Source organism: Porites lutea, chromosome 1 (assembly GCF_958299795.1).
Source record: "Porites lutea chromosome 1, jaPorLute2.1, whole genome shotgun sequence".
Taxonomy (NCBI): Eukaryota; Metazoa; Cnidaria; class Anthozoa; order Scleractinia; family Poritidae; genus Porites; species Porites lutea.
Window position 1 is genome coordinate 4,880,868 of NC_133201.1, and position 14,361 is coordinate 4,895,228.

At 40.9% G+C, this 14,361-nt stretch overlaps 1 protein-coding gene across 1 annotated transcript; it reads left to right on the forward strand.

Moving 5' to 3' along the window:
* Nucleotides 1-6,882: 6,882 nt before the first annotated feature.
* On the forward strand, nucleotides 6,883-12,865 carry LOC140936414 (uncharacterized). The gene has a single exon (XM_073385920.1). It carries the CDS (start codon nucleotides 7,021-7,023, stop codon nucleotides 11,950-11,952), a length of 4,932 nt encoding a protein of 1,643 aa, XP_073242021.1. The 5' UTR covers nucleotides 6,883-7,020; the 3' UTR covers nucleotides 11,953-12,865.
* The last annotated feature ends 1,496 nt before the right edge of the window (nucleotides 12,866-14,361 follow it).

Sequence of the window (14,361 nt, forward strand, 5' to 3'; positions counted from 1 at the left end):
CCAAAATCGCTGCGGGAATTAAAAAATATTTCTTCCAAAAAAGCGTTTTCACGCTTCTTTCTCTAGTCAATTATCTCGTTTGTCTCGTTTTCTAAAGGTCCTTGAGAACAGAATAAGACAATATTTTATTACCTACAACCTATAAAAACCTGATTTTTGACCAGATCGAAACAAAACTGACCTCTGAAATGGAAGAAGAAAAGCCTTTTATTTTTGCCAGCTTTGGCCTGCCGACGCGATCGTGTCTGTTTTGCTTTCATATGATGACATTTTCCTGACAGAAGGGTGTCGGGAGAAACACCTCGCGCTGATCATACGTGACAAAATCCGCCGCGCCTAAGCTAATTAAGAAAAGTCTCCTCGAAAGCTCCATACAATTCCTTATAACAAAATTATAAGGGATTGTATGGAGCTCTCCGGGATACTTACAGTGCAAGCCCTGTGTGTCTTCTCATGCTACCCTCAAAAAGTTTGTAATTTTCACATGTAGGTATTTCAAATTAGGCTGAAATAGCACTGCTCTAAGCCAATCAAATTGCAGAAATTTCTCATGTATTGGTATCAGGGCAAAAATCACACAGTATAAATCTGAAGTACTAAAATTTATTGGTTTTCCCTTGAATCACTGCCGTAATATCTGTCTGTTAATTCTATGCCAGAATAAAATTGTTTGATGGAAACTTTTTTATTGCCAGTGAGCAGGCTCCTCGCAAAGACACGAGGCTGTGAGGTGGCAGCCTAATAGAGCCGTGCGTGATTGCTCCAGGGGCAGAAAAAATCTTGAATCGATGTAACCTAGAGTAATGTAGGGCAACCATGACACAACACAGAACAGAGAATGCATTGTTTTCGAGCGAACATGTGATGCAGATCAGAGAATCCACAAGCCGTGTGCATGTTTGTGAGTCCTGTGCTCATCCCGTCTTCAACCAATCATTGAGTGGATCATTTCCATCCTATGCCATATCTATCACATTCGCCCGCTGGATTTTTGTATTGCATGCCACTAAGAAAAATAATAACTCAGCGAATTTTTTGTGTCTTTGAAGCAAAATAATTTGGAAGGCTTCATTGTTGCCCCATAAATTTTTTTAGCTTTAAAAAGAGACCAAGTATAGGTCTGTACGTTGAATATTTGCGGACTTTAATATGATTTTTCAAGGGTTTTAGATTTGCTTATTAGACCACTAATTTTTACGCGAAATGACATGCTCAACTTTGGACAAAAACACGAACTTCAATATCTCGAAAAATTAGCTGTGTAAATCAGGATTTCAAATTCTTTATGCAGTAGAACAGTTTAGACAAATTAAGGCAAGGAGCACACATACACCAAACCCATGATTCACCTTCCCCGCACATGTTGTGGGAGAACTGCCGTGGGGTTCCCAGCCAACAGCTCCCACATGTGTTGTGTGGAGCTGGCACTTAAAGGACTTGCCTCGGGAGGAAAGGGTCTTTTATACATGGGTTTTCCCCAGTCACTGACCAATGGCTATGCCATGCTGATGAGCCCCAAACAGCTGGAAGAAAACAGGTGTCCATGGCTGCCACTGCCCGCGTGATACTGCTGTGCGCATTGGTGAGGTAATGGCCAGGCCGTGGGTTGGTGTATGTGTGCCCCTTGCTTTAATTTACCGGTAACTCGTGATCCACCTTCCCTGCATATGTCATGGTAGAACTGCTGTGCGGTTCCCAGCCAACAGCTCCCACATGTGTTGTGTGTAGCTGGCGTTTGATAGACTGCTTTGCACTCACTTTGGCAGTTAGGGTTTATTAGATGCGGGTTTACCCCATTCATTAACCCAACAACTTTGCCACGCTGGTGGGCCCCACTACTGGCGAAACAGCTGTCTGTGGTTGCCACTGCCCGTGTGGTATGGCTCTGCACATGTGTGAGGTACTGGCCCAGCAGTGGGTTGGTGTTTTGGTGCACCTTTCTTTAAGTTTGCACTATTTTCAATGCAATTAAATTAAGCTCACTCTATTATTCATCAGTTAGTGTATTTCATGACATTTCTAAACAAATTAAACAGCATAGGCGTATAGGTAAAATCTTTGTTCGTAGGCACTTAGTGATAGCTATGACTAGTTTACAGCTGTAATATTGCACTTTGGAATGTGTTAGTTTTTGGCTGTAATATTCGTAATAGGAATGAATTACATTTTTGTGATTTTGCAGACAACCTATGACAGTGATCTTTTATTTTTCTACTGTCTTCCAAGGTCTCTTGGTCCAGTTATTTATTATGCATTAGTCAATTCCAGGAGTGCCCATGCACTCCCGAGCAACTGTCAGGCATTAATTGCGTGCATTGTCAGTCCTGGGGGTGGGGAACTAGCAAATTATGTGCGGCCCAGAGGTCGGGCATTTGCCAACCTCTGGGCTACCCCAGAGCTTTTGGTACGCACGTGCATTCCTTTTTAAACATAACTAAACATGGAGGATTTTACTGGGAACACCAGCAGATTTGCAGATTGACTCATCCGTCTTGATTTTGTGCCTGCATTTCTTCACTGCTTAATCAAGCCAGAAAACAGGAGCTGTTGTCCTGAGAAGACATCCTTTTTTGTTAATTTTTGGAACGAAATTTCTGTTGATCTAGGATTTGACTATAATTTAGTGGTGATGATATTTCGAATTTTACTATCATTGATCTATCTATTATATTTACTTTTTCATAATATTTGACTATTTGGAACAGACATCGTAAAAGTACATAAAAAAGAATCATGAAGTGGTATCATCGCTCATGAAGTCTTAATTAGAATGGCACTATCCAAGGGAGACATTAGCCAAAATAACACTGACATTAAATCCACTACTCAACTGTATGATCAATGAAAAGTGCTGCAGTGTTGACTGTGGACGGGGCATTTGCCCTCTTTCTTCGTCTCTGCGGCAGGGCATGGCAGCTCAAGTGTCCCAGCCCCCGGGATTTTTCCATCCTCAGCAAAGGAATACTTATGTCATGCCCCGGAGGTTCACCGGGTGGGGGGGTGGGATGTTGGGAGGCATGGGCTCACCAAAGATTGACTGATACATTATTGTAGCTCTGTTACTGATACAAGCACTTGTGGAAGACCAGGTTCATCATCCAAGTGACACTGGAGCACAAGCAATTGCGATCACTGATAATGAGGACCAAGAACCTATCCACTCTGACTCACCCATCCAAATCACAGCAGTTTTAAATTTAGTACCTGTCTGCTCCACCCCAGAGGGGAAGAGGCAGAACCCTTGTTTTTTGTTAATTTTTTCTTTTGTTGAGGGGTTTTCACTTGAGCAAAAATTATTGGTTTTTTTTGTTACTTAAAGCCTGTCCCATATGTCACCTGCTTTTCTTGCTGGCTGTTACTACTGCTTTCATAATCTCAATGCTTCTTTCTGAACTGTTACCCACAGTCTTGCTTTAAGATTGATACAGATTGCTTTAAGCTTGGAGTAGATCAAGTCAATTTGCACTCTAGAATGAGAATAGTCTGTGTTACTAAGAAAAGTGTTTTTTCCTTCTAGAGAAATGGTGTTTCATTTCCATGATTTAATAATGTTCTGATGCAAGATGGACTTTTTATTATAAATCAGGTCAAATTTTATACAGTCCCAAAAACAGAAAAGAACATAGGGAAGGAAAGAGAAAAGTCTTTATTGAGTTTTTGAGTGTCAATACCTTTCCATCAAAACATGAAAAACCTGCCGCAAGCATCCAGTTGCCATCAATAGTAATGATTTTGTTTTACCCACTGCATTATGAGAGCAGGCAAGGGCAGGCCGAGGGGGAAGTCTTTCCTAAAATGCAATTTTTAGTTAATGCTGTTTTCTCCTGTGATTTAAATAATCACATGCTAAAAAAATCTGTATCCATATTAAAAAAATCTGTATTAAAAAAATTTTCCCTTGAGTCTTTATACTGTAAAGTATGTCAGGTAGGGCTAATGTCCTCCCCAAGCTTGAGTATATAATGAGCAATTGACCTTTGTCACGCGGCAGCCATTTTGTCTCAGGAGACTTAAAAAGCTTTGTTTATGCACAGCTACCCTCATAGAGAGAATGAGGTCTATGAGCTCTATAAATGGGGTCTATGTGACGTCAAGTTGACTATGTTAATGGACTCATGACTTGTACATTGAGAATTTGTCAACTTAATCTAGCTGTTTATGTTAATCTGACTCCCCTTCATTGACAACTTTCATTGCTTGTATAATTTATTAAAAATTTAAGTTCAGCATAAAACACCAGTCCATGAGGACAACTGATTCACAGGGTCTTTCATTACTCCACCCCAAAGGGGAGTAGGAGAGACCCTGATACTCCCTATCCTAAATCCACCCTAATTCTTAGAGTCTATCATTACCTCACCACAGAGGGGAAGATAGCAGACCCAGACCCTCATCCTAAATGCAGCTTCATTTTCATGGTGTTATACTACCTCATCCCAGATTTGAAAGAGAGAGATCCATCAATCACCATCCTAAATACAGCCTCATTCCTAGCCGAGGGTCTTTCATTACCCCACCCCAGGGGGGAAAAGGCGACACCTTGGACTCTCCATTCTTCATACAACCTCTGAGAGGCCAGGACTGCCTATCCTAAATTCAGCCTGATTCCACAGAGGTGAGGAGGAGAGACCCTGGAGTTGAACTAGCTCCCAGTGAATAAGAACATTGAACTAAATATACTTAAGTTAGCTCATAAGTCGCTATACTATGAAATGTTTCCTGAATATCTTAAATTAAATTTACACAAGGTCAGTGCTTATAGCTTAAGATCTTCAATTGCGCCTGTCCTTTCTATTCCAAGAGAATCAGGGAAATTTCAGCACTCAGCAGCAACTATTTTTAATAAACTCCCTGTAGCTATTAGAAACATAACTGAGTACAATTCCTTCTGTCGTAGTGTAAAAAGACACCTTTTATGTATGGAATCTTAAACAGCAAACACAACTGTAAATATGTATACACTCTATATTTATTATTATTATTATTGTTTAATATATATATATTTTTGTATTTTTTTATTATTATTATTTTCGATTTATAGTGTAGATTTATAGTGAAGATATTGTAGATGAAGAACCTCATTTGTTGGATACTCTGCTATAAACCATTATTATTATTATTATTATTATTATTATTATTATTATTATAAATCCAGCCTTATTCTTAGAGTCATTCAACCACCGCCCCCCCCCCACCAGAGGAGAAAAGGAGAGACCTCTGTCTGCCTATCCTCTATCCTCTTTCATTACCCTAGGGGAGAGACCACAGCCTCCCTATTCTTCATACAGCCTTTAAGTGGCCCAGGACTCCCTCTCCTAAATGCAGCCTGATTATCTGGGTCTTTCATTACCCCACCTCAGAGGTGAGGAGGAGAGACCCTGGACACCCACTATCCTTAATCCAGCCTAATTTTTAGAGTCATTCATTCATTCCCGCCTCCCCCCCCCCCCCCCACCACCACCAGAGGAGAAAAAAGACGACCCTAGCCTACATATCCTAAATACAGCCTCATACTCATGGTCCATCATTACCCCACCCTAGAGATGGGGAAGAGAAACCCTAGACACCTCTATCCTAAATCCAGCCTCGTTCTTAGAGTAATTTATTGCCCCACCCCAGAGGTGAAAAGGACAGACCTCAGTCTGCCTATCCTAAATACAACCTCAAGCTCATGGTTGATCATTACCCCACCCAGGAGCAGAAGAAGACAGACCCAGGTTTCCCTATCCTAGAACCTACTTGTTTTAGAAGTCTGGCAAAATAGGTTCTTGTATTTTGGGGTACTTATTGGCAGTTTAGGCAAAGTAGGTTCTTAATTTGGTTCTTAATTCCTATGAAGGCGATAATTGTTGATTACCAGAAAGATAAATAAAATTGGGTTTGGTCCTTAAATGTGCAGTATCAGCAAACGTTTTAGATTGTTAAACTGCAAGAATACCTACAGTACTTTGCAAGCCTCGTTTTGCCACAGGCCGCCCAAACTCTGTGGGAGTTCGTTGGACTTTGAATTTATAAGAGAATGTATGAAAATAAACAAAATCAAGAGTCCTATTATGATCTCTTGACAAAGTACGTCTTAAATTCCAATTTTGGACAAAAATAGAAATAAAAATGACTTACCTTGTGTTTGTGTTTTGTCTTACTGTCTCTTCGCCTCTAGAGCCATTTGGAAGCCGTTTCAAACTCAAAATCTTAAACGTCAATAAAACGGTTCCAAATGGCTCTAGAGGTGAAGAGACTGTAAAAAACAAAATACAAACACAATGTAAGTCATTTTTATTTCTATTTTTGTCCAAAATTGAAATTTAGGACGTATTTTGTTTATTTTCATACATTCTCTTATAAATTCAAAGTCCAACGAACTCCCACAGAGTTTGGGCGGCCTTTGGTTTTCCAAGGTCCATTAAGACAATAATGACAGTCTGTAATTTATATAAAATTGTTATTGTTGTAGGGATTAGTATGCATATTTGTAATGGCAGTTTGGTGCAGTATGTTCTTGTAATTATACTTAAATTTACAAGCTCCTTGGAGTTGGTTAAATTGTTTTTCATAATTCAACTGTAACCCACATATAAGAACCTGCTCGATCTTGCTTGGCTAAACAGGTTCTTGTATTTTTTAGTATTACAGTGACAAAGTTTCCCAGGAGGTTTTTAATCCACTAGGTTCTTAGGCGCGGGTTTTCACTATTCAAGCATTCAAACCTGGTAAACGGTGTGCCCCCACCTTCTGTAAATCGCTTTAATTACTAGTTTTTTTAATCTCTTTATCTTTTAACAGTGACTTCCTTAACATAGTCTTGTTATGGCATTTAAGGTAACTATTCATGTGTTAAGATTTGTTGGTCTTTTCGTTGCAGATCCTTGGTTAGGAAATGCCACAAAGGGCCAGGAAAGGGTCATATCTGTAATTAACAAGGTACAAAGAACTAGGCACATAGCCTCAACTGTAGTACCGGCTTTTTCATTTAGTTCTAAGACGTACTGTTTCTCAGTTTACCTTGAAATCCGCATCATAATGGCATCTGGCGGTTGGGTAGCAGAGCTTGATAAGAAAGAACACAAAAACTGGGTGATGGTTGGTTGTGCTCTTAACATTGCCAAAAAAGGAATAGTACCAACAATTCAAAACAAAATGGAAACTTGGTACCAGACCATTATTTCCAGTCCACCGCTTCAGTCACTTCCCTCGTGCGCGTGCGCACCTTCAGCACCAAAGTGCGCCACTTGCGTCACCTGGGAAAAGGAACTGAAACGTCACCACAAGTCCGGGAGACCAAAGATTTGCTGGGACAACAGTGACCGAACACAGTGGGGATCTCCGACTGGAGCATGGGAGATAGCTAAAGTTTATATGCCAACTCTTGGAAGCCGAACAAAGGATGTCATCGACGCAGATGGAACCGACATTGGTGGTCTTTTGAATTTGTTAGAATGGTGTACTTTTATCAACCCCCCTGTAAGTCGAACTCTTCTGAATGCAGCAAGAGATGAATGCAGAAATCGTTGGGCGCATGCTGCAAAACAAGAAATTTGTGATGCCGATGTTCCAACTATATTTAGTCATCTCAATAATCTGCTTAGTGACCCAGTGTTTAACTCTGAACTATCAGCCCGAAAAGCATCCAATGATTTGCAAGATTTGTCCCGTCAAGGTCTGATTAACGTCAGAGAGTCTGAGGTTGAAGCTCTTCACTTGTTGCGGCAATGTTTGGAGGCCGATCTGAGAAAGTGCCAAGATGACTTGGCATATACACATCGACATTTATCTCAGGTCCAAGAACAAAGTAATGCGAACAAATCTGAGATCATTACACTGAGGCAGCAAATGGAAGAAAAGTCAAGAAACGTCTCTGAAAATGTATCCACGATATTGATTGAAGTTGCTGCCTTTAACAAGTTCCTAAACCAAAGAGATGATCTCAGCAACACAATTGAGGTTATTTGTGATGACTTAGATGAATACAAAAGCTCGATCTCAAGATTACAAGAAGAAGTAAAGACATTAAAACACAAAGCCCAGTTTGGTCCACACAAGGGAAACGACAACGACGATGACGAGGAAGATGACGACGATGACATATTTTGCACAGCACCGATTGGGTTAACAGAGTTTACCGGCCGCAAATCAGAACTAGAATGGCTTGATAGAAATCTTGTCTTGCAGAACCCGGAGAAGAAACCCGGAACCTCAAGTTGTATTAAAACAATATGCGGCCTTGGAGGATGTGGGAAAACTTCGCTGGCTATAGAATTTGCTTGGCGTTACAAGCATCGCTTCCCAGGGGGTGTGTTTTGGGTCAACGGTGAAAGTAATGAAAATGTACAGAAATCCGTGGTCGAAATACTTACGTTTGTCAATATCAGCGCCTCAGTAACCGACAACATAGAAGACGTCTTGAACAAATTCCTGTCATGGTTGTCCAAAATGAAACGTCCATGGCTTCTTGTGGTAGACAATGCCGATGAATTAAATGATCCAACCTGTCCGGCAGGCGTTAAGAAGATATGCAAAGGGATGTTGCAAAGAACGCATCTCCCAAGAAGGCATGGTCACATACTCGTTACTACCAGGGCAAATGCAACAGAGAGTAAAACGTTTTTGAAGATTTCAAATGATGATTGTTTGAAGTTACAGTGCTTCAGTGAAGAAGAAGGTGCATTATTTCTAATGCAACGGACAGGTCTCGGAGGGAACGATCTTGACCCAGATGCTATTTGTTTAGCGAAAGAACTGGGATTCCTGCCACTAGCCCTCGAACAAGCCGCAGCGTACATATCTTCCAGCCCTCTTCCACTTAATTTTAAAGATTACCTTAACAGATATAAAGAAGTTAAGCTTCGTCTTTTAAAGCAGCAACATGCTACGGCTTTAAGTCTGGAAGCACAACACAGGTTGTCAACCCACACAACCTGGATGATGAACTTCGAATATGTCAAAGAAAGGTCACCTGCCGCTGCAAAGATTATGCGTATTTCTGCTTTTTTTGAGTCTGAATGTATTCCTTTCAATGTCATCAATCCTGGATCTCCTGAATTCAATCAGGAGGAACTGAGAGAAAGTTCGTTTTCTTATTCAGATATTGGTGACATCCTGAAGATACTATCAAGCTACTCTCTTTTCACAGTAAACCACCAATGTAAAATGTTCCGTGTCCACAAGCTTGTTCAAGAAGTAGTCAGAGAAAGCCTTACGAATTCAGAAAGGATAAAGACGTTGATGGAGTGCGTTCGCGTTCTTCGTTTTGCGTTTTTACAGTTTCCTGCATTCGAGAATTTTAAGTTAGGCAACCTCTACGAATTGGACGTAGGAGACCAACGTATTGTTTTCTCTCTTTTGCTAAATTTTCTCAAGTTGACGAGTTATATGGAAGAGGAAGTAAAAGCGCCGAGAGAGAATAACAACGGTGAACTCTTTGGATTCGACACCTTTGGGCTTTGCAAATTTGTATACGACCTCACTAAAGACAGAAATTCACTTTTTTGGCTTAGTAGTGAACTAACAGACTTTTACTTAACACTTTTTAAAGTGGTGTACGGTGACAGTGATCCGAACAGGCTTCTCTCTGAGATGCTCGACGCAAGCCTCATCAAAGAGAAGAGCGTCACTGCTAAAGGAACACACGAAGGAAAGAATTTGATTGATAATGCTATGCAAAAGATGTTTGAATTTCAAAAATGTGGAGTGGTTATAGAAGCTGACGTCAAATTCCGTGTTCGCTATCAAAAAGCGAAGTTGTTCTTTTATGAAGAAGAGGTGGAAAAATTCTACAATGCTTTGTTGGAGCTTGAAAGTTTGGACTTGCCAATAAGCGAAGCTATTACTGCGGATCTTCAAATGCAAATCGCGACGTTAGAATACCAGAAAGGCAATAGCTCTGAATTAGCGTTTAATCGCCTAATGAAAGCTTTAGAGATTGCAAGAAGAGTTTACCCTGGGGATGACCCACAGTTGCTGCATCTACTTGAGTTGGCCAACGTCACGCTCTCCAACAACGGCAAATTTAAGGAAGCTAAAATGTGTGCCAAAGAAATGCGAGATATTTACATGAAGCTACCTCCTTCGTCTGACGATGTGGTGATGGGACTGAGGAAGTTTTCTAATTTTAGGTGTCAATCGAACCACGTAGCCATGGAAACAGGTTCACTAGAGAATTTAGAAAACAGATGGCCCCATATATATAGTTGTGTAAAAGATGGCTATGTAAATAACTGTATTCCTTATGTAGATGACGGAAGCGAAGAAGTCGTCGCTATTACTCTGCTCAGCATAATGAGGAGCTTTGCCATAGCTTTAAGCGAGGGCAGTGAACCAAACTTTCCTGCAGAAAGGTTGGCTATGTACTTGCGAATCGGTGAAATATTTGTGTCCCTTCGAATGACTTATTATGGCTCCAACTTCCCAGATATGCTAGAGGCATATTCATTTTTAACGACAGTGAATTCGCTCCTAGAAACTGATGAAAAGGGTGCATTTGCTTGTCGTCAGTTACCGGTATTTGTAGTTAATTGCCGGGGATTTTCTGAACAGTGCCAAAGTGGACCATGTGCAGATTCGAATGTGAACCAATCGAGTCGTTACAGAGATGCAGGGAACGGTTTTTTCCGTTTAGGTGACTATTCGAGGTCACTCGAGTTCTATAACAAAGCCTTAAACCTGAATCCAGGAGATGTAAAGTTGTTAACTAACAGAGTCGTTGCGCAAGTCAAGCTTTCTAAACAGAAAGCACAGAGTAAACCTTTAAAAGAGCAGCAGAACATTATTCAACGTGCTCTCCAAGACTCTATAAGCGCGATATCTGCAGATCCTTCTTGGGTGAAGGGGTACTACTGGAAAGCTGTTTGTCTTGCTGAACTTGGAAAAAGAGGTCCATCACTTGCTGCAGCTGCAGTTGCTGAATGCCTGTTTCCAACGCGATGGACCCAAATACCTGCTGTTGTCGAGCATTTTGGACAATACATTGTAAAAGAAGTAGCTACTTCTGAAAATCTCTGGCGCGCCGTAGAGATAAGTAAAAACAGTCTCGTCATTGTCGTTCGAAGTGGAAAATATGGGATAACTCAGGCTTTAAAGGTTCCATCAAATGCAGTGATAGTTGGGCTTGGTAAAGTCGAAATCACCTGCTCCAAAGGCGTTCCACTGTTCCTGGATAAAACTGTTTACATCGACAACGTTGAACTCACACCATCAGCGGAGTTCATCAGAATTAACAAAGAGGATGCTAAGAAGTGCCTCGATCGTGGACAGTTAGACCAGGCGTTGTCTTTGTTTAGCAAGGTATTGGCCACATGTCCAGAAAACACACAACTTCTTACAGCAAGGGCTTCGACTTACCTGAAAGCAGCGAAAGAAAAGAGCAGTAAGTGTGAGCAGGAATCTTTACTACAGCTTGGTCTGGAAGACACCAAATCCGCCATCAGAGCTGACCCTTCTTGGTTACTTGGCTACTCCACCAGAGCTGTGATTATGACAGAGTTGGGGAGGGAACACGAAGCCTTGGCCTCTGCTGCTGTGTTTAACCACTTGAGCTTTGGTCGGGATATTTCGTCAGTCATTCAACGTTATGGAGCGTTGCAGATCCATGTTGTTCAAAGCTCAGATGAATTGCGTAATGTTCTTGAAGAAATAGAGGAGCCTGAAGGAGTAAATCAAATTGTTTTAATGAAAGAAGGAGAGTACCTATTTGAAAAGAGCGTTGAGATCAATCCAGCAACCGTTGTTGTTGGTCTAGGGAAAGTAACTGTTTCGTGCAAGAGTGGCGCACCTTTTCACTTTAGAAAGGAACATTTTGTCGAGAATGTTGAACTTCAGGGAGACTGTGGTGATGAGCTAGAATCACTAGAGACTACGAGTTCGACAAGTCTTTTTGGTCAGGAAGAAGATATATCTTTGGCGTTGCCCTCAGGGTATGACGCCTCCAAAGTCGACAGCGAGTGCAAGGTGAACTAACCGCCTGAAATAAAACAGAGAATTAAACGCAAAGCAGTTACGTGTCGTAAAAACAATTTAGCCAGGTAAACAGCCAAAAGCGGGCTGCTTAGTACGCCAACGTAATGCCACACAGATGTATTTCGGCTAACTAGCTAATGTAATTACTTAGAGAAACATATAATTCCCCTTGTAATCGGAGGGAAATTTTCTTGACGCTTCTATCCGTCGGAGTGTATTTTGGGTGACAAACTGAAACTCCCCCATCCCCTACCTCCATCAAAGCTGCTTACCTAGTCGTTGCCTCTGACCACATGACCTGACTGTGAGGGGAAAAAAGACAGTCGAAACATGTGGCTCATTTCACTGAAGATATTTTAACAGGAGGTTATGACTCAAAATCGTTTCCAAACAATTGGAGGTAAAAGGTGTCGAGGTTTCCAAAATCGTTTCCAAACAATCGGAGGCAGCAACGTTTCCTCTTGTACGTAGAAGGATTTGGCTGGGAACACTTTCCAGCTGAGGTCACCCCAAACGTTTTCCTTGTTTCTCGCAGCAATGCCTTATAATAAGGACCATTGCTAACATAGAAGTGATTCTCACTGAATAGCCTTCATAATAGAGTAAGCAGTTCAGAAATGTGTAGATATTATTCAACAATTGATGAATGCGGCTGAGTATCTTATGAAGAATTATGGAGATCGAGGAGGGTGTTATCCGTCGAGGCCGTAGGCCGAGGCGGATAACACCCTCCGAGATCTCCATAATTCTTCATATGATACGAAAGCCGAATTCAATAATTGTTTTATTATTCATTCAAAATAATTCCTAGTTTAAAAACATGGCTAAAACATGCTAACCTCCATCGATCCATCGATGGTAAGTTCATCTTCGATAGTGCACTTTTAGGTTTGTCCAGCAAATATTCTCCAAATAGCAGATGTCGCCCTTCGAGCTGTCTTCTTGCTGTTCTTGCCATGTTTTCGCCTAGTTCTTACTCTTGAGACGAGTGAAATGTCCGCCATTTTTCAAGTTCATAATCAAAACAACTCAACCTCGTCCCCAGATCTTCTCGGTTAACGGTGCCTTAACCTGCACGAACGCTGCATTTTTGACGTCATTTCCTCGTTAAACACAAAATTCTTCCAAATTTGGTCATCAGTAACTGGTTATGGTGAATTCAACGAGTGCTTTTAGCCAATCACAATCGGGAAAATATTTTGAATGAATAATAATTACATTCAAATTACAGAAAACAATGAACATTTTTGGCTAGAACAAGAAGGCCCTAGCTAGCCGTGAACAATGTCGTTTTTTCCCGAAAACTGTACAGAGCTAAATATTAAAGGTTTTTGAGTTTTTGACTTTTGATGAATGTTATCTTTTGAACTTGTAGAAGACGTGGGGTAGGCTCCTTTCAGAGAAAACAGCTACGAAAAGAGAAAAAAGCGCAATGTGTGGGTGTAGAAATAATAATCTTTTCTAAAAATCTTCCTGTACTGTGACAGATTTTTACCCTGACATTTGACTGCAGATATATAGCTACTTTATGGAAGAATGTTTTTCGTTCTAAAGTTGTTGCCCGGAATTTGAAAATAATCACTCAGGCCGACTTCCCCTTGACGACTAGCTGACCCCTGCATTAATTATATCAAACCTCCTCCATGTGCTACTACCTCTTACCATCATCCACCTATCCAAAACCTTAAAATGTAAACGCTGAATTCTTCTGTTTGGGTGCGGAGTTCAATCTAGGCCGGGTTGCGTTATTTTTGCCTCCACCTATGGTGTTTACCTGTGGCGTTAACTTGACACTAAATCGCCGGAGTAAATACGGGTATATCAATACAACAGAAACCCGAAGTTCACATATACTGAATAGTTTTACAAAACAAAGCTTGTAACCCGTCCAACGTACAGGGATTACATTGTTTGTCTATCGTTCGTCTCTAATTGCTGTTTATGGAAAGATGATTTTTGAAGCGCAATGTTGTTATGTAGAGAGTTTTGACTGCATCTTCCCTCTCGGTATTCCTCGCTCTGTACCGTCTGCATTTCAATAACAAAACGCAAATAAAACTTGGCCAGTAGCTATCTATATCGGCCTCACGCTTGGTCAACAACGCGTGTACCTCAAATCAGCTTTATCATTTCCGCTATTGATTTCGATAGAGTTATAGATTTGCTGCAAGGGAAGCCATCATTTCAGTCTGAATTATCTCCACCAAGTGCAACAAGTCTATGATCAAGTAAGGTAAGATTTAAAGATAAGAAATCCTACTTTAAACTACATATCGAAATGTCGCGAAATAGGTAGTGTGTCCGTCTGAGCAGTTAAAGCAGCCGCATTACTGCTTCGCGGAAACGTTTGATTTATTCTTTGGAGCCAGGGCGTACTGTGACATAGCACAGACGAATGAATGTTTTTCA

Bases quoted from the DNA above. Each gene is read 5' to 3' on its own strand.
- LOC140936414 (XM_073385920.1), top strand. From the start codon at position 7,021: ATGGCATCTGGCGGTTGGGTAGCAGAGCTTGATAAGAAAGAACACAAA.